General features: G+C 41.4%; 1 protein-coding gene across 2 annotated transcripts; it reads left to right on the forward strand.

The window, feature by feature from the left end:
* The first annotated feature begins 1,486 nt into the window (after positions 1–1,486).
* On the forward strand, positions 1,487–23,574 carry mipepa (mitochondrial intermediate peptidase a). 2 transcript variants are annotated; one of them, XM_028962426.1, is made up of 19 exons: positions 1,487–1,700; positions 1,918–2,091; positions 2,176–2,264; positions 2,347–2,433; positions 2,544–2,607; positions 3,071–3,253; positions 3,713–3,869; positions 4,465–4,513; positions 4,859–4,919; positions 5,356–5,408; positions 7,309–7,462; positions 8,297–8,374; positions 9,029–9,233; positions 9,353–9,462; positions 9,536–9,610; positions 11,261–11,377; positions 13,718–13,839; positions 14,131–14,204; positions 23,200–23,574. In XM_028962426.1, the coding sequence occupies exons 1-19, from the start codon at positions 1,557–1,559 to the stop codon at positions 23,298–23,300; spliced, it is 2,097 nt and encodes a 698-aa protein (XP_028818259.1). In that variant the 5' UTR covers positions 1,487–1,556; the 3' UTR covers positions 23,301–23,574. The 2 variants fall into 2 exon arrangements, with proteins under 2 accessions (XP_028818259.1, XP_028818260.1); XM_028962427.1 differs by having other exon boundaries at positions 11,285–11,377.
* Positions 23,575–23,801: the final 227 nt, after the last annotated feature.

A 23,801-nucleotide genomic window follows, 5' to 3' on the forward strand; every position in this document is an offset into this window, starting at 1 on the left:
AGACACTCTGGATAAATGCTGTAAATGTACATTTGTGAGGAATCAGATTAGATGGCCTTGCCTTTGCTATCACCATGTGTGTCTATGAGCTTTGGGAACCCATAACCATGCAATCAGTTCACCACTTCCTTGGAGTTCCTAGCGAGTAAGGAAACAGACCTGTACATGTGAGGTTGCAGGTTCAAATCCCAAGCTGCAAAGATGCCACTGAGCAAAACACCGTCCCCATGGCAGAAAGTTGATGGAAACAGAAGTAATAGCAGCAAAAACAGGTAAATAGCAGCAAAATATGTATATATCTACAGACGTACAATTGAGATGTGCAATGGGTAAAAAAATGGGTAAAATGCAATGGGTACACCTGTACAGTTGGTAAATTACCGTGATGTATTTGAAGTTTGATCCCTTTCATGGCTTCCCACTGCTCACTAAGGTGATGGTTTAATACAGAGGACACATTCTGTTATGTCATCATGTGCTGTGCTGCATGGCAGTCACTTCACTTTCACTATTTCACTTTCCAAAGCAGGATCTCCTCACAAGGGTCTTTTTCCTTCTTCCAACAAGTCGAATGGTGTTGTATGTGTTTATATAAATGAGCTGCAGTCTGGTTAGAAGCTCTGTCTGACTGACATGTGTTTTACCATTTAGGTTTGATTCAGTCTATGATCCCACGGCCCACCAGGAAAGGACCACCCACTATACACCATACACACACTCCTGACTCGAAGAGAAGAGAGCAGTGACTGCCGAGACGGATGTTAGCTGAACTGTTGCTGTCTCATCAAATACTTCTAGCGAATTTTATTTACAGGTGAGACATTTGAAAAATTGCCTTTGTGTAGCACATTCCCAGTCGTATTTCTAGTCTCTGAGTATGAAGATTTTGCATTTTTTTTAAACTTCAGCATCTGCTGTTGGATATTAATCATGAACTTTATGAAGTCTGTGTGATTTTTGTAACAGGAGAATGACTTTTAGCTGTAATGTTCCCTCTGTACTTTGTATGGATTTGGTGCTGGACGTACTCTTTTAACTGAGCCTGGGATGTGTGGAGCCTTCCACTGGCCTACTACACACCCGTAACCCTTACCTTTAGGGGGCAGTGGTGGCCTAGAGGTTCTGATTTTCGGCCCCGAAATCAGAAGGTTGCCGGTTCTAATCCCAATCCGCCAAGGTGCCACTGAGCAAAGCACCATCCCCAGTCATAACTGCCCACTGCTCACCAAGGGTGATGGTTAAAAGTAGAGGACACATTTCGTTGTGCTGTGTATCTCTTTTTATAAGCATGCAGGCCCCCACAATTACTCTGCTTACTCTCTGCAGGCATTAAAACCTAGTTAAATTCAGGTTCTATGAATTGTCGTGTGTGTATAGTGTTTAAATCTTTGATATCTGTGGAGCGCGACACACGTCGCAGTGGCTGCAGCCAGACGCTATTGGCGTGATCCCGGCGTCGCGTGACGTCATCAGCAGGCGACGGATATTATGTTTTCCGACTGCCGGTGAAAGTGTAGGCTTTCACCGCTTCTGACAGCGCAGGTCACCGTGACATAATGTCAGCTTGCAAGCGGCTGCTCGCTGTCCTGAGACCCGGACGGAGTCCGCTGTTCAGAAGAGTCGCCACCTGGTCCCCTGTCGGGGCTGCTTTCAATGCCAGACAACAGCGGAAACTCGACCTGTTTCACAGAAGCAACGTCGTACGTAACTTCTAGCTTCACGCACGCGTGCAACAACTGTCTGTTGTTTAAAGGGTTTCATTTCCTCTTGGTGAAGTTTTATTAGTACTGTTACTATTACAGATTTGATCCATACCGGTGAGGTGGCCCTTGGTGAACTGTCTCGGTGTGTTTATAATCGAGTTAGACACTGTTTGACTCGAACGACGTCTCAGATTGTGCTGTCACCTTTTGTCAGGGCCTGTTCGGGGTCCCTGAGCTGACCTGCCCAGATGGCTTCGCCGCGGTGGGTGAGAGGGCCCTCCGAGAGACAGAACGGCTGGTGGAGAAGGCTTGCCAGAGTCTCCCGGGCATCATCACTGTCAAAACGTTCGATCAGCTTTCTGACAGCCTGTGCAGAGTGGCAGATTTGGTATGGGAAAGCTTGTTTCCTCCCCAGTAACCCAGTTGTTGGCCCTGACTGGCGTAATAAAAGTTTTTGTTGCTGCTTGTCCAGGCCGATTTTGTCAAGGTTGCACACCCAGACCCGGCATTCCGTGAAGCTGCAGAGAGAACCTGTGTGAATATTGGCACTATGGTGGAAAAGTATGTTCCGCTCACATTCTGTTGCCTGGTTCCTTTTGAGATGCTGTTGGCTTTAAGAGGTTTTTTTTTTTTTGCCCAACAGGCTAAACACTAATGTTGATCTGTGCAACAGTCTGAAAAATTTGTTGGATAAGTCTGATATTATGGCAAGCTTGGATCCTGAGACAAGGTATGGCCCTGGCATATGTTAAAATTTTTCTTTGAAATTAATCGCATACATTTAACGTGTTTTTTTTACATTACGTGTGTGGTTTTTTTTATATGTGTTTATTTGAACAGGAGAGTTGCTGAGCTTTTCATGTTTGACTTTGAGATCAGCGGGATTCACCTGAGTGAGGAAAAGGTTTGTGGTATCATAAATTAATTGATAATAATTATCAATATCAATTTAGATTCTAAAATCTGATCCACTCGCAGGGCTATGGTGGGTTATACTCTTTTCACAGGACTGTAAACGGACCTGTAATCATGTCTTACCCAACCCAAACATGCAGCTATCACCATGATTCAACGTACTATATCTTATATAGAACCTTGAAACATCCCTGTTTATGTCCATGTAAGACTGGAGAATAGATTATACTTCTATTAGGGTTGGCAAACATTCTGTCTTCAGTATCGATTGTTTCCCTGAAAAGCTCTTCATTTTTGACACTATTTATAATTATTTTTTTAAGTTTCCATTATCATTCCCTATCTGTACTTCAGCACTACAGAATTAACGATGGACTTGGTTCTGTCTTTATTTTTCCATCAGCCTTTATGGCATGGTGAAAATATTTAATCGACATGTCGTTCACTCACAGAGAAAAGAAGCCGTTAACCTCAACGTCCGACTGCTCGACCTCAACAATGAGTTCCTGGTGGGCTCTCATCTCCCAAATAAAATAGAGAAGCGCATGTTGCCAGATCACATTCACCACCACTTCTCTAAAGAAGGCAACTACATCCAGATTGGGGGGCTGCATGCCGAGGCAACTGATGACCTGGTACGTTATTCACAGACCACAGATCCTTACCCTCCTATCTTTCATGTTTCGGGATCTGCTTCCTTACCCTCTAGGCCACCACTGGCCCATGTAGTACAGTAAGACTACAGCTATTGTCTGATATTGTCTGATATTAGTTTGGACCACCTTTACTTTCTATTGTAGAATGCATTTCTAAATGTTATATATGTTTTATCTCCACATTTTGTGTTGTTGATGGGAGTGTTTATCCACTGTGTAAAGTTTTCTCCAGCACATTTCAGGAATTCTGAGTGGACAATTCAAGCCTGCTGAATTCGTCATCTTGAAATAGGGAAATAAATTGGTACATCCATTTTTTACTGTTTTTGAGACAGCTCCGCAGATGGATTTTAAAAAATGGATTAAAAGTCTCATCTGCTGGATCATAGACAATCTCAGTGTGAGCTTTGTGTCTAACACTTAAATTTTTACACACAGGTGCGGGAACTGGCCTACAGGATTTTTTTGTACCCCAACACATCTCTTCTACAGACCCTAGAGGAGCTCTTGAAGTGTAGAAACAAGCTGGCTAACCTTGTTGGCTATGAGTCATATGCAAACAGAGCACTGAAGGGAACCATGGCCAAAAGTCCAGGTAATCGTGTGTATTGGTGGAGTTACTGCTGAGGTCAGTGGGATGTGATGACCCAGCGAAGGTCACTCTGTTTTTCGTATCGCTCATGCGGCTCATTTTACAGCATAACCGCTATATTGAGTAGAAATGCAGCAACTCATAGGCCAAGTAACTAGAGATGTGAACCTTCACTGGTGTCATGATTTGATTTGATTATGATTATCAATGTCTCGATATCGGTGCATCGCGATGCATCCCATTAATTTTCTACATTGTCACATGATGGCAGCGTAAAAATCCTACTTGGAGCGGTGCTGTACACAGATTAGGCTATAACTACATTTAATCGAGAATTTTTATGCCACCGCAGAAACTCACCAAGCAACGACTTTATAATATGATTGATTGCATCGATGCATTGCAGAATATAATGTTGTCTGCGTCAGCATCGGCTGTACCATCTAAAATAAGCAATACTTCTATATAAAATGTATTTATATAGAATTTTAATAATACTGTAATTATATTGTAGTTTTCTGAACCTGATAGACATATGAGTCAGTGACATGGTGGACTTTTGGCATGGTGGGAATTAGGAGCTGATGTTTTTTCACAGAAACTGTGATGAAATTCCTGCAGCTCTTAACAGACCAGCTTTCAGCCAGGTAAGCATGCACCTTTTTACCTGGTACTGAAAATAGGGTGCTCCTGTTAATAAGGTTTAAAATCCTGTTTATCGTTTACACATCTGTGAGGCTTGTGGTTGGTGGTAGTTACTTCATTAAATGCAAAATTGGTTTTTCTGCCACAAGATGGCAGTGTATCATTTTAGGAAAGAGGAATGATTGTTTCTAAAATGTAGAATCAATGTGGTTGCTTCCAAAGGATGATTGTTTTCACCCACAAAAGCACTTTATCTTACATTTTATAATTGTTTTTATATCTATATGTCTGGTTCAGAGTTTCAGTAATTTGTTTCTGTATTTTGATGTTCTGCCTCAACATTTTAGAACAGCACAAGACTTTGAGATGATGAGGGCCATGAAGGCAAAACTCAACCCTAGAAATGCTGTAAGTCTCTGGTACGGTTTTCCTGGTAAAGAGCAAGGCTGTCCTAATATTCATACTCCATATTTATGTATGGTGCCATTCAGTATGCTGAAATATGCTGTTATGAGTAATATTATTGTTTTTAGGAGCTAATGAAAACAAAAAGTAGCAATATGAGAAACAAAAGGAAACTAGAAGTTAGACTAAAACTTAATCTAATGAAAATATTGATAAAATATATATGTTTAATTGATACGAATCATGAATTCACTTTTTCTCTGCGAGTCCAGTGCAGTGATTTTAAAAAAAAAAAAACATTTTTTACCTTTAAAACTTAATAAAACTGCATTCCAAGGGACCATGGAAAGTAATCTGCAAAACTAAATTAATTGAAATTATGTCTAAAATAACTGTGATAATGACTAATAATACTACATGAATCATTTAATTTCATCAGGAGCTTATGCCCTGGGATCATCCTTATTTCAGTGGAGTACTGCGAGCAGAAAGGTTGGTGTTTTTTTTTTTTTTTTTTGGTCTCCATGATCTCTTGCTCAGAATTTATTTAAATGCTGGCATAGGGAAGCAGCCCAGCCACTGTAATTAAATCTTTTTGATTTCCTGGCCGCTGTTTGAGTCTGACCTGCCATCACATTATCTTTACAGAATGGAGCAGCTTAAGAGCCCGTCAGGCTACATTAACCCAAACGTTTCACTTTTTTTTATTTAGTCCCTTTTTGATTTTGAAAAATGAGCTCTTGAATGATTGCATCAATGTCTGTAAATAGATTTGAACCAGTGCTCAAACAGTCATACAGTGATAGTGATACAGATAATTCTTGATCACGTCAGCCATTGTGTTACAGATCTGCATGAGCATTTCAACAATAAGCTTTTTTTGAGTGTTTTTTGAAAAATTAACCGAGACCATGTGAACGAGTACCAAATGACCAGTACTTCAAGGTCCAGGTCTTATGACTGAAGTGTTGTGCCAACAGTGGCTTTTAATTTGACTGTTTTCTTGATGAACACTGATTTATGCCAGAGGGTCTGTCCTTTATTGACAGTGATTCATGAAATCCCTGTGTCGGAATGTGGATGACCTCCCCCACCCCATTGGTTTACATCTGCGACTGTGTGCGTGCTGTTCCTCCTGGTTGTTTTAAAGCGGTATTATTAATGAACTGCTCTACCTCGCAGTCGTCCACCGGAGGCCAATAATCCGTGCTGCCAGAGGAACTGGGGGAACGCTTGAAACTAGCTTTATTGCAGACATTCCTGGCCTTTGTGGGACAACCAAAGGTTTTTGGCAGCGTTTCTGCCTCTGTTTGAGGGATTGGTGGAAACTGACACTGCCCCCTGCCCCACATGGTGGCTGTGTTTCCGAATCCCTGTCACGCATCGCTCCGTCCTAAATGCCGGGCATCTACCGGCTGTATTCACAAATATAGAGACCGCATGAGGAGTTGGAAGGTTTTCTTGCTACTGATTGTTCTTCGTATATGATGACATATGATCACCCTCAATATCTTTGGCCCAGCCAGGCTTTGAGAATCTCACCCGGCCAAACCTTGGTGGCATCTTCAATAGAACCTATCATTTCTCATTGTGTTTTGCTTGTGCTATAGGTTCTGCGCTGGTTGCCTTCTTTCTTTTTTTTTTTTTTTTTTTGAAGCAGCAAGGGTCTGAGCACCTTAACCTTCCACATTTTTTGAATGTGGAGAATTTGGCCATGTAATTCCACAGCAGTACTTATGTTCATCAAAGTGTGAGAGTAATTTGAACACTTGCTCCCATTCATATTTAATGCTGCTTTTCAACCCCTCTTTAATATGCGGAAATGCGTTTTTCTCTCTCCCCTACAGTTTTAATTAAAGATAATTGTTGGTGAGGCCGTACCTTGGGGCGTTCCTGTGTCTCTTTCAAGAATGGGAATGGGTAATTATTTGTGCACGGAAGATTGACAGAAGCCGAGCAGATAAAGTGCTAAAGCCCCGGCTTTTATCTTTGGTGCTGCAGGACTTTCAGTCTGAAGGGGCAGGCTTGGCAAGTCTCATCGCAGCTTACACACACTTCAAAGACAGAAAAGGACATTTTTGGGATTCTCACTAGCACTTTCATGAGCACAGTTGTGGATCATTCCCTTGGGAAGTCTTCTAACACCTCCCTCCGATACCAGTTTTTCGAGTGTTGACCCCTGTGGAGACTTTTTGTGGGTGTAACCTCCTGACCTTTGAGTGAACTTTTAGAGTAACTTATGTCAGCGTCATAATTTCTATGTTCTGCCCTGACTGGAAGGTGGAGAGCTGAGTGCAGTATGGCTTATTATTGTTTTTTTTCCTCTTGATTTATGACACTGTAGTTCACACAGAGTTCTTGCTTGTGAACGTACTGTTATTATTTTACTCAGGTTTAACATTGAGCCGAGCTTGTACAGCCCCTTCTTCTCGCTGGGTGCTTGTATGGAGGGCCTGAACAGCCTGTTTACTGAGCTGTACGGAGTCTCACTGATGGCCGAAGAGCCAAGTGCGGGAGAAGTGTGGAGTGAAGATGTTCGCAAGCTGGTAAGTAGGACTATAGTCTAGGTCTTTTTATCTTCATGGGATTCATCATGAAAATGGCAGTCCCAGGCTTAGAATTGGTATTTGTATTTGTATGAGCATTTTTATAATAGATATAAATATAATGAGGTTTACATTTAGTTGCATAGGCCTGCAGAATTCTGTGCCTACCTGATTCTGAACGAATTCATGCAAGTTGTCTGGTGATTGTCAGTACCTGTTTCATACCATTTGCCTCATCTGTTCTGCATGTAGAAACCATCTCAAAATGAAAGGAATCTTTGGTACACAAGCTGTATATAATTGAATATCACCACTCTTGTTCTTTGAAAAAGTATTTTCCAAAATAGCGTTATACAGAATACCAACTGAATTAGCTGGATAATCAATTAAGCAATATAGTTAATATAAATCAGTATTTTATGAGATCCTAATGGAAACAGTAAGGCTTATGATTTGTCACTGATTAAAAGTGCTGTAAAGTTATTTGTTGTGGTAGGAGCCACATGGTTGACACCTAGGTATTGTAGATAACTACACTAATATTATAGTGCTTATGTACACTTACTACTACACTTATTACTACTACTAACTACGCTTATATTAGTTTCCACAGCACAGAATGTTTTCTATAAATCAAGTGGTTTGTAATTGCTGAGCATTTCCATGCAGGCAAGAGCAGTAGGCAATAATGCCATGGCAATACACGGTGTATGAAGTAGAGAGATTTGTAGATATGATTGAACTTTTGTTACTATTGTGAAGTAGCTGCCAATTTCCAGGTGAGGTGGCAAAGGAGCTAAACTCTAAACACTCAAAAGACCTTTATAATCACAGGCTGTAGTACATGAGACAGAGGGACTTCTGGGATACATCTACTGTGACTTCTTCCATAGGCCAGATAAACCTCACCAGGTAGGACTGACTGGAAACACACACACAGATACGTTATATACTAAAATGACTTTTATTTTGTAACCAAATAGTACTCATTAGCACATAATTATTAGGATGTTTCTGATTTGATAAAATGTAAAATATGATTGCTAATTAATTGACTTAATTGACTGGAAAGTGGTGGATGTGAGAGAGAACCTTAAGAATCCACCAGAAGTAAAAGATTTAGCAAATACACATAGAAAATAAGTAAAGTCTCATGCTAAGGTTTCAATAATTTGAAGTATGAGCAAGAGGATCTGACCACTAACATACACAAAATTAAATATTTGAATCAAACATTTAAATTCCTAAAAGGAACAGGGCCTTTTTCTAAGTACTGATCTTCACGGTAAGTAACACTGTCTAGTACATCTCACAGCTTATCAACACAGTGACATTCTGTCATATCTTGATTTTATTCTTACCAAATGGTGACTAAGGCACACATCATCTTTTTGCCTCTAGGGAAATTTGATTTATTTGTCATAATTCTAGTGAAGCATAATGAAACCCTCCAAGTAGTTTTGCACAATTGTATAGCTTGCAGGGAAATGTTCATATTCTGCAGTACTACTATTATTACTGTTTTTGTTTAATAATGATAATCTGCCATGATTTGTTTGCACACAGGACTGCCATTTCACCATACGCGGTGGGCGGCAGCTGGACAACGGGCAGTACCAGCTGCCTGTGGTGGTCCTGTTGCTCAGCCTGCCCCTACCCCGCAAGAGTGCACCCACCTTGCTCACCCCTGGCATGATGGAGAACCTGTTTCATGAAATGGGCCACGCCATGCACTCTATGCTGGGAAGAACTCGTTATCAACACGTGACTGGTGTGTGCCTGTGTGATCAATGTTCTTTTTATTCAGTTTCGGCAGAAGAGCCTCAGGTCAATGTGTTCTGTGGTTTAAAAAAAAAAAAAAGGGGTGAATTGTAATGACATGTCTTACAGGAACCAGATGTGCAACTGACTTTGCAGAAGTGCCCTCTATTCTAATGGAGTACTTCGCCACAGATCACCGTGTGCTAAACCAGTTTGCCCGTCACTATCAGACAGGACAGGTGAACGGCACATGGAGGTTCTTGTCACTAGGAGGAACGTGCTGCTATTTACTGTATCTTCTGTCTATCACAGCCCCTGCCCAAGAGCATGGTGACCCGACTGTGTGAGTCCAAGAAGGTCTGTGGAGCTGCTGACACTCAGCTGCAGGTGCTAGAACTTATTCACCACACATACCGCCTGAAACCAAAAGTTTACATACACAAGTTTTCTTACTGCCTGATATTGAATCATACAAAACCCTTTCAGGTTTCGGATTCCAAAATAATTTGCTTAATGTCAAAACAATGTGTGAGAAAATGTGTGAGATTTTTTTTAATACTTTCTTTAAAGTCAAAAGATTACATACACTAAGGTTACTATGCCTTTAAACTATTTGGGAAAACCCAGATTATGATGTCATGGCTTTGGAAGTGTCTGATAGGTTAACTGACACCACTTGAGTTGATTGGAGGCACATCTGTGGATGTATTTTAAGGCACACCTCAACACACCGCTTCCTCTTGTGACACCATGGGAAAGTCTAAAGAAATCAGCCAAGTCATCAGAAAGAGAATTGTGGACCTCCACAAGACTGGTTCACCCTTGGGAGCAATTTCCAGATGCCTGAAGGTGCCACGTTCATCTGTTCAAACAATTATATGCAACATATAATTGTTTGAACAGATATAAACAACATGGGAATGTCCAGCTATTAGACCACTCAGGAAGGAGACGGCTCCTGAGTCCAAGAGATGAACGTGTTCTGGTGCGGAATGTGCGTATCAATCCCAGAACAAAAGCAAAAGACCTTGTGAAGATGCTGGCTGAAGCTGGTAAGACTGTATCACTATCCACACTGAAACAAGTCCTGTACTGAAAGGCTACTCAGTGAGGAAAAAGTCATTACTCCAAAAGCGACATACAAAAAACTATTGCAAATACACACAGTGACAAAGACCCTAATTTCTGGAGAAACGTCCTGTGGTCTGACAAAACAAAAATTGATTGGCCTTAATGACAATCGGTATATTTGGAGGGGAAGCCTTCAAAACTGAGAACACCATCCCATCTGTGAAGTACGGAGGTGGCAGCATCATGTTGTGCGGAAGTTTTGCTGCAGGAGGGACTGGTGCACTTCACAAAATAGATGGCATCATGAAGAAAGAACAGTATGCTGAGATATTGAAGCAGCATCTCAGGACATCAGCCAGGAAGTAAAAGCTACGGCGCAAATGGGTCTTCCAAATGGACAATGACCCTAAGCATACTGCAAAATTGGCTTAAGGACAACAAAGTCAATGTTTTGGAGTGGCCATGACAAACCCCTTACCTCAATCCCATAGAAAATGAGTGGTCCAAGCCGAAAGGACGTGTGAGAGCAAGGCGGCCTACAAACCTGACTCAATTTTGTCAGGAGGAACGGGCCAAAATTCCATTAAACTGTTGTGAGAAGCTTGTGGAAGGATACCCATAGCGTTTGCTTCAAGTCATTCCGTTTAAAGGCAATTCTACCAAATACTAAGCAAATGTATGTAAACTTTTGACTTTGAAGAAAATTCTTTCACACATTATTTTGACATTTAGCAAATAGAAATTATTTTGGGAATCCAAACGGGCCTAAAACTGAAAGGGTTTTGTATGATTTAATATCAGACAGTAAGGAACAAAGTTATATGTCTTTTTATACAGTGTATGTAAACTTTTGGTTTCAACTGTACAAAGATATAAATATATATTAAAGTGTCATAAAGTGTGATTGGCTGGATTGCTGCTCTAAAACCATCAGTCTGAGTAGTTTCCTGTTTGTTTATTCATCAGGTTTTCTATGCAACACTTGATCAGGTCTTCCATGGCAAACCACAGGATCGATCCACAACCGACATCTTGAAGGATTTGCAGGAGAAGTTCTACGGTCTGCCGTATGTTCCTAACACAGTGAGTTCTGTAGGGATCTGCAGGAATCTCATGAGCACCAAGTTACTTTTCAAGAGCTGTACTTTGTTTGGAGTCAAAATAAATGCATGAAATATATGCATGTTTGCATTCATCCCTCTCTCTGCAGGAATGGTGTTATGTTGTTGTGCAGCCATTTGTCTCATTGCTCTTTTGTGTGTGTCTCCCACTGTAAAAGTCAATTTGTTGCTCCACAGCCTTGAATGAAAATGAAATTAGTCTCATTGGTTAGAATGAACTGGGTTCTATTCAGAATTCAAACAAAACTACTGCAGTGTGAGTATCACAAGACCCAGCGTAATTATGGGTTTCTTGGCAGGAACAGCCTTTCTGGAGTAGGATAATGGGTTAAAGGGAGAGCCTTGCAGGATAGATTCTGGCTCCGACTGTGACATCTGCATAGTTTATAGAAGCAGCGGCGGATCACTGCAGCGCTACAGGGGCCATATGGAAACTCTTGTGCGATTTGATAATGTCTGGAAATCTCTCTGAAGCGAGTTCCGCTCGTCTGACTGCTTGGCAGTTGCTTCTTCTCCATGCGGGACGGCTGCAGGATTGGGCCACGTTGACCTTTTCTCTGAAATGTTATGAGCTTTCCAAAACTTGCACAAAACAGTAGGCCTGGTCAGAAGATGTCATAGTCATGATTTTGATTATCTACTGTATTCAGAAATAAAGTCTGTACTGCCTGTCTTGTTTAAAGTTCATTTAAAGTAGAGGGCGCTATTTTCAAACTGGCGCTAAGCTGCACTTACAATCATGATCAGGCTTTACATAAATACGTAAAACAAGAATTTTTATCTTGTATCTTGTATCTTGAAGAAGAGAAGACATAGGCAGTGGTGGCCTAGTGGGTAAAAAAGCAGACCCATAATCAAAAGGTTGCCGGTTCGATCCTGAAATGCCAAGGTGTCACTGAACAAAGCACCGTCCCCACACACTGCTCCCCGGGCACCTGTCATGGCTGCCCACTGCTCACCAAGAGTGATGGGTAAAAAGCAGAGGACACATTTTGTTGTGTCACCGTGTGCTCTGCTGTGTTTCACAATGACAGTCACTTCACTTGATATTACTTGATCTTTAATTAGTTTTTTTTTTAATAAAAGTTTAAAATAATTTTATGATTGGTGCCGCTTCCTCATTCTGGATTATTTAAACCCGCTTCCATTAATATGACATCTACATAAGCATCGTTACGGTTTGTTTTTTTATGTAATCACATTAGCGGAGAAACACCAAGTGTGGAGCGCTGTTCGCGAATAGGGCCCATACTGTTTTGTGTATTGTAATTATTGTAATGCCATTTAGCATGTCGATCGTGGGCCACCTTTCCAGATACACGCATCAGCCATTAGACTACCTCTTTTTAAGGAATGTAGTGTTAGTCTGTTGAAAGCGGCACTATTAATCAGCAGGTTTTGTTTGCCGTTGTTAAGGTGCTTGCAGCCTGTGTGGTTTGATGTTAGATGCCCCGCTGTCTGGGTTTCAGACGCTAAAACTGCTCAGGAGTGGCTTTGAGCTCATTTAAACTCCCTGAGCTCCACACAGCCCCTTTAGTGTCTTAATCCCAATCTTCATGGTGTGAGATCATCAAGCAGGATTAAGGATGCTGCACACTTTTTTTGGCGCCACGTTTCTTACTTTACTACTGCCACAAGCCATCAAGGTTTCCCAGGAGAACATTGGCGTACCCATAGTACGTCCGAGTTTTTACCCACGGCCAGTGCAATCAAGGTAATCTTTTTCACTTTACCTCTGGCTGAATGGTGTATTTATATACAGACTAAACAGATTTGTTCAGAATATAATTTCATTCTGTTAGTTACAGGGGAAGCTCAAGGCAACAACACTTCTGTCTTTGCAAAAATTGACTCAATGGGTTTTAAAAAAACTTTATTAGAATACAGTTTCGTCTTGCACTGAAACATTATTACAAAAGCTGTTGGGAATAAAATGAGCCATTTCTTGTAAAAAAAAAAATCTTGATTAGAAATATATTTCAGCGGCACTTGAGCTCAATTTGTACACAAGCGACATTTGGACACACCTTCTCATTCAATGTGTTTTCTTTATTTTCATGACCATTTACATTGGTAGATTCTCACTGAAGGCATCAAAACTATGAATGAACACATGTGGAGTTATGTGGAGTAGAAAATCCTTTTTGGAAAGGCCATTGTTTCTCTGGACCTATTACTTTTTTATTTACAGGCACACGTGTACTGAGGCCTACCGTAGGATCAGTGCAAAAATTGGCTGTTTTATTATGGAGGAATTTTGAGCTATTATCACTGATAGTGAGTCTGTCTGGTTTTTTTGTAGGCGTGGCAGTTGAGGTTCAGCCACCTCATCGGATATGGTGCCAAATACTACTCCTACCTGATGTCTCGGGCTGTGGCATCCATGGTGTGGAAGCAGTGCTTCCTCAAAGACCCCCTCAACCGGTAATCTATCTTCGCAATCGACCAGCCATCCCACAAAATCATATGAACACACATTATGAAAAAGACCCAAACGGAATATAAATGGCAATTATTTATAGCATTCTCGCAATAAACCTAAACTCTCACAATAAGGTTTAAGAAGTTAATAGTGTTTCTCCAGGCATGTCAGATCTGAAATTGGTGAATTTTGAGTCACTCTAAAATGCATGAATACTGCAGCATTAAATACACTTTGAGAAAAGTGGTATAATCTTGAACTGTTAAGTGTAAACACCCTTTGTCATCCACTAGGGAAATGGGGGAGCGTTACCGGCAAGAAATGCTGGCACACGGCGGCGGGAAGGAACCCATGCTCATGGTCGAAGGTAAAGTGGATCCAACTTGGTTTTTAAATTTTTTTTATAGCAATAATAAACAAAAATTGCTCCTGTGCCTTATACATTTTCAGTTTGAATTCGGTGTCTTCTGTGCTTTTTGGACACTAGAGAAATTAGATTCTATTACATGTTTTTATCTCACTGGGTTCGTTATAGGGCATGCAGTTGCAGTTGTGCAAATCATTCTTCCAAAGCCAAAGTTTTTATACATCAACTTTTATATAAGCTAATTAAATGGCTGGGGGCTGTGAATTATGCATGACTGCAAGGTGTCTCTATTATTAGCGAGTGCATAAAAAGGATGAGGCATAAAAAAAAAATTTCCACTCCATTTACTATTTGCCATTGTTCAGCACTGACAGACCATTTAGTATCATCACATCTAAACTCTTCTGAAGCCTTCACACCTGCCCGTGCTGAGATCTCTGTGGTGGTTATGGGGGCTGAAGAATAGAAGATGTTTTCTCAGTCCCTGCTCTGCTGCCTCTCTGTAGGCCAGTTTGTAGTGGCTTCTTTATGCAGGAGCCCCGGTCCTGCAACGGGGTTGACTAAGGCCAGCACCTTCCCACAATTCCTGCACCATTCCCCCATGCTGGTGATCACCTTCTGTCCTGTCACCCACGATGCTTTTTGTTCAGTCTTTTGGAGACAGTATATTTGCCTTCATAGACTAAACAAAGTACTGCTATTAAAACCCTGTTAGCCAGCAAGTCACAGGCCAAGTGGCGTGACAGATTGTCTTAAAAGGGTGGAATTTGGTATTAAACCATGAAAAAGAATGTATTGAAAGAGTGGCATTATATGGTGACATTATATCTGCCTTAGGAACAGTGCCAGATATTGTGCCACTCCATTATATTATGTCTGTTCACATATAACAGGTGCTACAGTAACAGGACTGACAAAACAAATCTTTTCTCCCGCAAGGTTTTCTACTCACATTGTGACCAGTCAAGAAAAAACATTTTTCTTGTCCAAAGTTTGCCTTTTAGAATTTAATAAAAATAACCTAAATAATCCAGAATATGACACAAGCATTGATCAGATTTTTACACAGTAGAAATAAAGAGAACCAGTTAGAATATTACACTTTTATTGAGGTAAGTTGTACAATATTGCAAAATTCTGTGGCAAAGAATGTGAACATTAGGGTCAAGATCACTTTCAAAGTAAGGCATGTCATTTGTGGAGTCACAAAGGGAATCCAGGGTAACTTCTATACAACAAGCAAAGGAAAGCAGGTGGAAATATGGTAGTATGATGGTTTGGGCTTTAAATTCTAAATTATACCAGTGAATTCTATAGGAACACGTCAGGACCTCTGCCAGTGAGTACAGGTCTACAGTGTCTTTGCTGGCTTTATACAGTGAATTCCAGCACTTCTGGAGTGTCTCCTTTTAAAAGTCATGTAAATTTCTGCTAATGATCTATGCCGGAAGATGATGGAGGCCATTTTACTCTGGCTCACGCTAACTTGGAGGAAGAAACACTGTCATTTAAGTTAAGCTTTTCAGGGTTGTCATAAGTTTATTTGAACAATTTTCTGGTAAATTTGCAAAAAAAAAACTTTCTTTTCACATTTGCACCGAAATTTCAGAAAACATATGGTCATGAAAATAGAGCAATTGAAAAGTCATGGAAATTCTTTTGTAAAAATGTGTAGGAACCCTGATAACTTACATGCTAGTAATTCTACCAAAGATGGTTAAAGAAGAATAAATGCGCAGTCCTTAATCCAGTAGAAATGTTGAAGTGAGGAAGTTCTCCAACAACCCGGAGATTACGTTTTTGCGTATGGAGGCAATGGGCTGTGAACTAGTTTGAAGGTCAGTTCACCCATACAAGGTATGCAGTGGTACAAAACAATTTACTGTTTCAGCGTAATCCAGTGCATTATCGAGTTACTTGCTTTGAATGTGGGCTTGTTTCACTTGATACAGCAACATGAAGAGAGCAGGCAAGATCTTCTAGCATGAGGCCTGTTTCTCTAATCCTTTAGAGGAAAGGAAACCTTTCAGTCCATCTTTGTTTCACTTGAACCCTACGGGGTTGTGGAAAATGCCCATCCTTTGGGCTTCTAAAACTTCTTTTTAAAAGCAAGTGATTTCTTAGACTTAAAAGAAAGCCACCATGTTCCTGTAGCTCCCTCAGCTTGTAGAATTTGTCAGTCTTACGGGCCTTTTGTCTGCACTCGTCTCACCTGGGCTCTGTCAGGATGTCCATGTGAGGGTTGCAGGGAAATTGGAGCCACCCCTGAGAGGCCCAGCGCATTTTGCCCACTTTCTGACTTTGTGCTCTGGGCTCCCTGGCTGCCCTCTCACCTGGCCGGACCAGTGGTGCTGAAAAGTCCACCAGGATTTGTGACTGTGAAGAGAGAGGAAAGGTGACAGAATGACTGCCGTGCTGACTGAAGTCTTGTGTTCTGGGTCCCGGGTCGGTACAGAGGGGGCTTTCATGGCCCAGGTCTTTCCCATCAACCTGCATCCCTCTGGACAGGGAAGACTCCGGCTCCCAAGGAAACCGCTCCTGGTTTGGAGAGCATATTCTATACAGGTTTCAGTAACATATACATGTGGGCAGGACCCAAGCTGCTCTAACACACAATGGCTTGTAATTGTGCATTAAGAATCTCCCCCTTTTGAGCAATGAGATGAAGGGTCTCCTACACTATTACGGGGTTTTATGAGCAAAGCACCGTCCCACACACTGCTCCCCGGGCGCCTGTCATGGCTGCCCACTGCTCACTCAGGGTGATGGGATAAATGCAGAGGACAAATTTCACTGTGTGCACCATGTGCTGTGCTGCTGTGTATCACATGTGACAATCACTTCACTCTAAAACATTATTGCAGAAAAAAAAAAGTTTGTGGTGTGATGGCAGGAGGTTGCTTTTTGTGATTATTTGGTTTGAGTGAGTTTATATAGCACCTTTTACAAAACCAAGGTCACTTTACATACAGTAAATTCTCAGAAAATCCATGGGATTGGTAGGAAGAGGGTGATTTTCTTTGTGCGCTCGTGTTCAGTGTAGCCCATTTAACAGGCTATGTAAAAAGTTGGTTGCTCATGTTAGTTTATCATGTTACCCATAACCACCTCAAACTGAAGACAGTTTTCCACAGTTCATCACAGCAATTCATTACCTTGGATTTCAGTTCTCTGGATCGTGGTTTGCCGCTCAAGTTGTAGTTACATTCATAACATGCTTCAAGTGGTAAAAATACGAGCAAGACTGAAATCACTTCACCGGGGGCCTTTGTAAAACTAGTCACATTTTTCAAATCTAACATTGAAGTAGCCTATAACATACTTCTTAGTGCTTGCATGTGTTTAGAAATAAGTCTGATGATGACTAACGTAAATGATGATCAATGTATGAACCTAAAACCATAACCATGTTTGGATGAAAGCAGTATTTTTGGAAACTGTCAGCCTCTGACAGGGAACAGAAAGCAGAAAGGTCAAGTTTGGCCGTGCCTGGGAATGCTCACTTCAATAGGCACATCCTGGAGGTGTGGCCACTGGGTTCATCAGGAGTAACCAGCGGTGAATGCCTCTCACTTTATCTCCAAAAAAAAAAACCCATTAGGGCGATGAGATGGCTGCAGCAGTCATTAAGTAAAAAGCATGGCATGAGAGATTGACGGGAATGACGAAGAGAGACATCTCCCTCACTCCCACTTTAAAATAAATAATAAATCCTATGCATTTACATCCACTCAGGAACTGCAGGTTATGTGCTTGTCATTCATATATATATATGTGTGTGTGTTTTGCAATGAATTAATCTTGACTAATTGTGATTCATTATTATGCCTTTTAAAACCTATGACAGACAAGTGTGGAAAAGAGGTTTGAATATAAACTACATTATATTCAAATATAGAGGTTTTAAGATAATATCAATCTGCATACACAAGATGCATCACCTAAAAGTCGTGATTTTCTCTGGCTGTAATGAATTTTCCATACATGTTGTAAGTCCCACAAAAGAAGTCTTTTAACATACAGATTAATTACGGTGATTAACAAGTTGATTTTGACATATATATATATATATATATGTGTGTGTGTGTTCTATATAATGTGTGCTGTATTTTTGTTCAATCACATAACCACGCCTGACCTCTCAACAACCATGAATCACATAGTTTGACACAAAATGAAAACCCGCCTTTGTTTCCCCCTTTTTCTATGCAGTACTCTGGTGGTGTGGTCCTGTGCAGCCAGGTCGCGGTTCAGCTTTGCTCATACCTCAGTCCCACACTTTTTCCCAATTTCAACTCCAGTCTGCTAACAATGTGTTTTAATGTGAACTGTTAGCTCACCATGTGAAGACCTTGTAAATGGTTGTAAATTAATGTGAAGCCTTTTATTTACTCATGTTTCCAGAATACCCCACCCCATAACCTAAGGGGGCAATTTAGCTCCGGGTTCTGGCAACTGTGTAAAAGATCTCTTTACTTACCCACCCTCCATCATGGCCTATGGATACCATTTTAAAGACCAAATAAATCATAGATGAATTCTGCTGTTCATACTCTGGTTGTGGGTAAAAAAGAAGCATTTCCACCCTAATTTGGGTGTAGTTGTGGTGAGTTGTCTGTACTGAGGTTTGAATGGGGGAGCGGGAACAAAAGAAGCTCTTTGATTTACTCAGAATCCAGTGTGAGGTGGCCAGGTAATAGCAGTCATTAGACAGAGTGATACCGAGCTCAGACACCGTATCTGGGTACACAGCAAATAATCTGGCTCCACACGAATAGCCACTCTCAGGAGGGAGTACAGAAGTTGCGTTTCTGCCTAATACATTTTGACTGGTTTTAACAATTTGCAAATATGATTAAATATTCCATTCCATGTTTAGTTCAAACACTTCCTATATGCAGAGGTCTGTGTAGTCTGCTCCATGTTGCATTTGAATAGATTTATTTCTTTTTCAGGTATTTCTAGGGCTGGGATTTCTTACTTAAACTTCATACTCTTATTATGGAAATGAGTCTTAAGGCACATTCATATTTGTAGACTTTGTATTTCAGATTCTGTGATGTTACATTTGTGGCATTTCCAGACGCCCTTATCCAGAGCGACTTCTAATCAGTAGTGACAGGTACAGTCTCCCTGGAGACACTCAGGGTTAAATGTCTTGCTCAGGGACACAATGGTAGTAAGTGGGGTTTGAACCTTTGACTTAGTTGTCTTCTGCTTTATTGACGAGTGTTTTACCCACCAGGCTACTACCAGCACCGTGAGTGATGAAAAGTCCACCGTGAGCTTTTTTTCTAGACTCCCCTGACATACTGCCGCAGGCACTGATGTGTCCCAGACAGTTGCAGCCCAGTGGAGGCGATTTGACCTCGGGGCTGGGTGCGACACGCCACCTGAACCTCTGGATGACTGCTGAAGCAGTTCGTTTGTGAGTCACTGCAGGCGGGCCCAATCCACACGACAACGACACCCACTTCCTGCTTTCATAGATTAACGTTTTCCGTCAAGTGAGCACACCAAAGTACTTCATCGCCCGAACACGCCCAGCACAGCGCTACCGGATGCGCGCCTGAAGAGCGACGATCCACTAACCCCCGCAGACACCATGATGAAAGTTGAATATTGTTCAACTTTGCACATTAACACACAGTGGTCAATCAGTAGAATCAAGGCATCTAAGCCGCAACTGAAGCCAGGATGGAGGAGAGGCTGATTTTGGCAGTGATTATACGTTGATTTAATTCAATCTGTGAAGTGCTGGAGAATGCTGTCTTGTGTGATTTGATGGTGAATCTTGCTTGTTCTTGGCGTGATTTCTATATATACCTACTTTTCAAATAATGAGGTATAGTTACAAAATGCATTATGTGGTGAGATTGTAACAGTGTAAAGCACCGCTTTTTTCACTTTAATCCATGTGCCTTCTGTCTGCTCTCGTCACCCAACCTTTTGTACCCCAGTTGTGGGTTGAGTCCAGGTTACTACAGATGAACATGGTGGATGAATGGGTCTCTTTGTCTGAGTCTGTGTGTGTTTTGATGATGGTAGGTCCTTTGTGTTGTTGAACCCGTGCGTGTGCGTGTGTGTGTGTATGTGTGTGTGTGTGTGTGTGCGCACAGCGTGTAGTACGTGTCAACGCATGCTGGTTTGGCTGCCTCTGCGTGTGTGTGTATCAGACACAAAAACATTCATGTGATTCTGTATGCAGCACAGATAATGCGTCTGGATCGTACACACATGCAGTGTGTGTGTGGGGGGGGTGGTTAGAGGTGACCCTTGCAGGAAGGGGGGGGTAGAAGAGCGCTTATTTACATTGGCTGGCACATGCTATGGGCCAACTTCAAAGGAAAGGTTGTAAAACCAGTGTGCCCACAGATCACAAGGCGGCCCGGTGCACAGGCCCCAAACACAGGCAGAGGTTCCCAGCGCTGCCCCGTGAGCACCGGTGTTCTAACAGATCAGCATAATTTGTCAGAATAGCGTACCGGTATCAGTCTGATAACCCTAACCTGAACCTATCCACATGTACACTGACATTATGTACAATTTCTTACCTTTATTCTGTGGTATGATAGACGCCACCGAAACACGACAGTTATCGCACGATGCATGCACGCTAGCCAAGGGTATGCCATTCTGATACGTGTGCTCGTCTGCTGTCGTCCTTTTGCCATCGTGCTCAGCCTAATCCCCTCTGCAGAGTTCCAGGAACATTCACTTGTGTTTTGGGAACAGCAGGCTTTTCACAGGTCGGAAAAATGACTTTTCCTTGTTCATCAGTTTACCTGGGCATGTTCTGCTATTTCAGTCATTACTAGAACTGACCAAATGTTTCTATGTTTTTTAATTTTATATTTATAATATTTGGTGTGCCCAGAGTAACCATCAAACTGATGTTCATAAATACAGCCGATCTAAGTCATGCAGTAATTTCATTTAATGATGAACATCAGTCATTCATATAGCTTTATATTATGTCTATATGTGTGGTTCTGTTAAAAAAAAAAAATTTAAAAAATTGTTTTTATTTAATCAATTTTATTTAAATGTGAAAACTGGTCCCCACATCATGCTGATGGATTATCATGCTGATGGACCATCACCTTTGATGAAAAATTGCAGGTAAAAATTAATTAAATATTTGGACAAGACAATGAACGTACGTGAGAAAGAGGAAAAAAATATATGTAACTCGGTGGGAAATTATATTGTTTGTGAGACTGGCAAAAAGCATAGCTCAGCGAAATGACTGATAAAACTGAGAGTGTTAGTGGAGATTTCATGGGCAATGGAGAAATTGTATAGGGCTGAGGCCTTCTGAGGTGTTGCGGGAGATGCTGTGCACTGTGTGCATCTTCATTTTTATTTTACATTTACATTTAAAACATTTGGCAGACGCCCTTATCCAGAGCGACTTACAACGTGCTTCCATGTTACCATCAATGAAGTGATCAATTCTGATCGTTAGGACCCCAACTATGAATACAATCTTTTTATTCACTCTGTTGTAGTTTCTATACATAAGTCAGACAATAAGAAATTTACAAGTTCATCTAATCTTAAGAGTGAATAGAGTCTTGAGCTGCCATTTGAAAGTGCTCAGTGACTGTGCTGTTCTGACCTCGAGGGGAAGTTCATTCCACCACCGAGGGGCCAAGACTGAGAAGAGTCTAGATGAGTGTCTTCCTTTTACCTTCAGAGATGGAGGGACCAGGCGAGCAGTACTGGAGGCTCGGAGTATACGAGGTGCAGTGCGAGGTGTAATAAGGGCTGTGAGGTACGATGGTGCTACTCCATGTCTGGCTTTGTAGGCCAGAATCAGTATTTTGAATTTGCTATTGGAAGCCAGTGGAGGGAATGTAGCAGAGGGGTGGTGTGGGAGAATTTTCGAAGGTTGAAGATCAGTCGATCAGGTGGATCCTTTCCAAGTCACTCGGTATGATCGGTCATCAAGGTAGGAGGTAAGCCACTGCCATGCTGAGCCCCGAATTCCAAGCCTCTTCAGGATAGACAAGAGAGTCTTGTGGTTAACTGTGTCCAATGCTGCACAGAGGCCGAGGAGAATAAGTACAGATGACAGTTTTGCCGATCTGGCCGCATGTAGCTTCTCAGAAACAGCCGGAAGGGTCGTCTCAGTAGAATGAGCTGTTCTGAAGCCAGACTGGTTAGGATCCAGGAGGTTGTTCTGTGACAGATGAAGTGATAGCTGATTGTAGACACAGCGCTCAAGGATTTTAGAAAGAAATGAGAGGAGAGAAACTGGTCTGTAATTATTGATATCTGTAGGATCAGCGGTGGGTTTCTTTAGGATTGATACACAAAACAGTTACTTGAGTACAGAAACAAATTACATTTACTTACCACAAATGCCAAAATGCCATGAACTTTTTGCATTTATTGTGGTAGTTCATATTTTGAAGTGATGCACATAGACACCTCTCCATTTTTAAAAAGATCTGTTACTGGTGGTGATGTGTATACCTTACACGTTGCTCTTCATATTTACAAGGGGCTTCAGATTTCAGTTTTTAAAGGGGGGACATTCACAAACTCAGAGTTAAAGATCACATCACTGGTTGTGTCTTTCTCTTGCACACACACACACACACACACACACACAAACACACACAATGGTATGGGTAGTTCTCACATTGCACTCCTACACATGATCTCTTGCTGTTCATTAGAAGTTAGTTAATGTTATAGTGTCTAGGCTTTGGAATCTGATGGATAATATTTATTTCTAGGCTAATATCTGTTTGCATACCAGTAAAGTTGAGTTTGCAATTCCTCAATCTTCTACCGCAGTATTATTTTTTGAATGTGTTTAGAACAGATTGGCCAACTAAGCTTCTTGAATTCATTTCACTTCATTTTTGGAAAATATGGTAGTTTTTTCCCTCACAAAGTTACTTTCAGTGCTTCGACTTACTAGAATGTATGTACTTTTGACAGCTCTGGTTAAAGGTCACTGTTGTTTGTTTGTCTTCTGCAGGTATGCTGCAGAGACGTCCCACAGTGGAGGACTTTGTGGATGCACTCGTGTCGGACCTGAACCCCGACTTTGAGACTTTCATCATGGATTCTGAAGCCTGACGTGACTGTGCAGGTTTCCTGGGATACAAGCCTCCTTCGGGTGCTTTTGAATATCACCCGCCTGTCACGTTGGAGGGGTTTTGTGTTCAGTGAAGCATCAGCCTATGCCAGGTCTATGCCAATCGTTAACCTTGGCTTCCTCATTTCACTCGTGTCAGGGTTCTTTAGCTCTGTCTCTGGCATCAGTTTATTACCACACTGAAAAGGGACTGATCAGTGTTTTTTGTACAAATACTTGTGTATTTTCTAAAGAAAATAAATGAAACCGCTGTAATGTTTGCGGCCTGTCTTCATATTCTGTGTCTGTTGTTGGGGTTTTTGAGTATTTTCTATGTGGTCATTACATCCATACACTGCAACGTCTATAAAGGTTCTATAAAAGGATCTTTATGTAATGTCTGCAATTACACAAACAAGGCACATCACACTCCCATTAAACACAAACAAACATTGTTTTCCATTAATAATTGCAAAAGGGATTTTCTGATAATCAGACCTGCC

This window comes from Denticeps clupeoides, chromosome 19, assembly GCF_900700375.1.
Source record: "Denticeps clupeoides chromosome 19, fDenClu1.1, whole genome shotgun sequence".
Taxonomy (NCBI): Eukaryota; Metazoa; Chordata; class Actinopteri; order Clupeiformes; family Denticipitidae; genus Denticeps; species Denticeps clupeoides.

Coding starts and splice junctions, on each gene's coding strand:
- mipepa (XM_028962426.1), top strand. CDS start 1,557: ATGTCAGCTTGCAAGCGGCTGCTCGCTGTCCTGAGACCCGGACGGAGT. Junction 1,701..1,917: donor TGTTTCACAGAAGCAACGTC/GTACGTAACTTC, acceptor ACCTTTTGTCAG/GGCCTGTTCGGGGTCCCTGA. Junction 3,870..4,464: donor AACCATGGCCAAAAGTCCAG/GTAATCGTGTGT, acceptor GTTTTTTCACAG/AAACTGTGATGAAATTCCTG.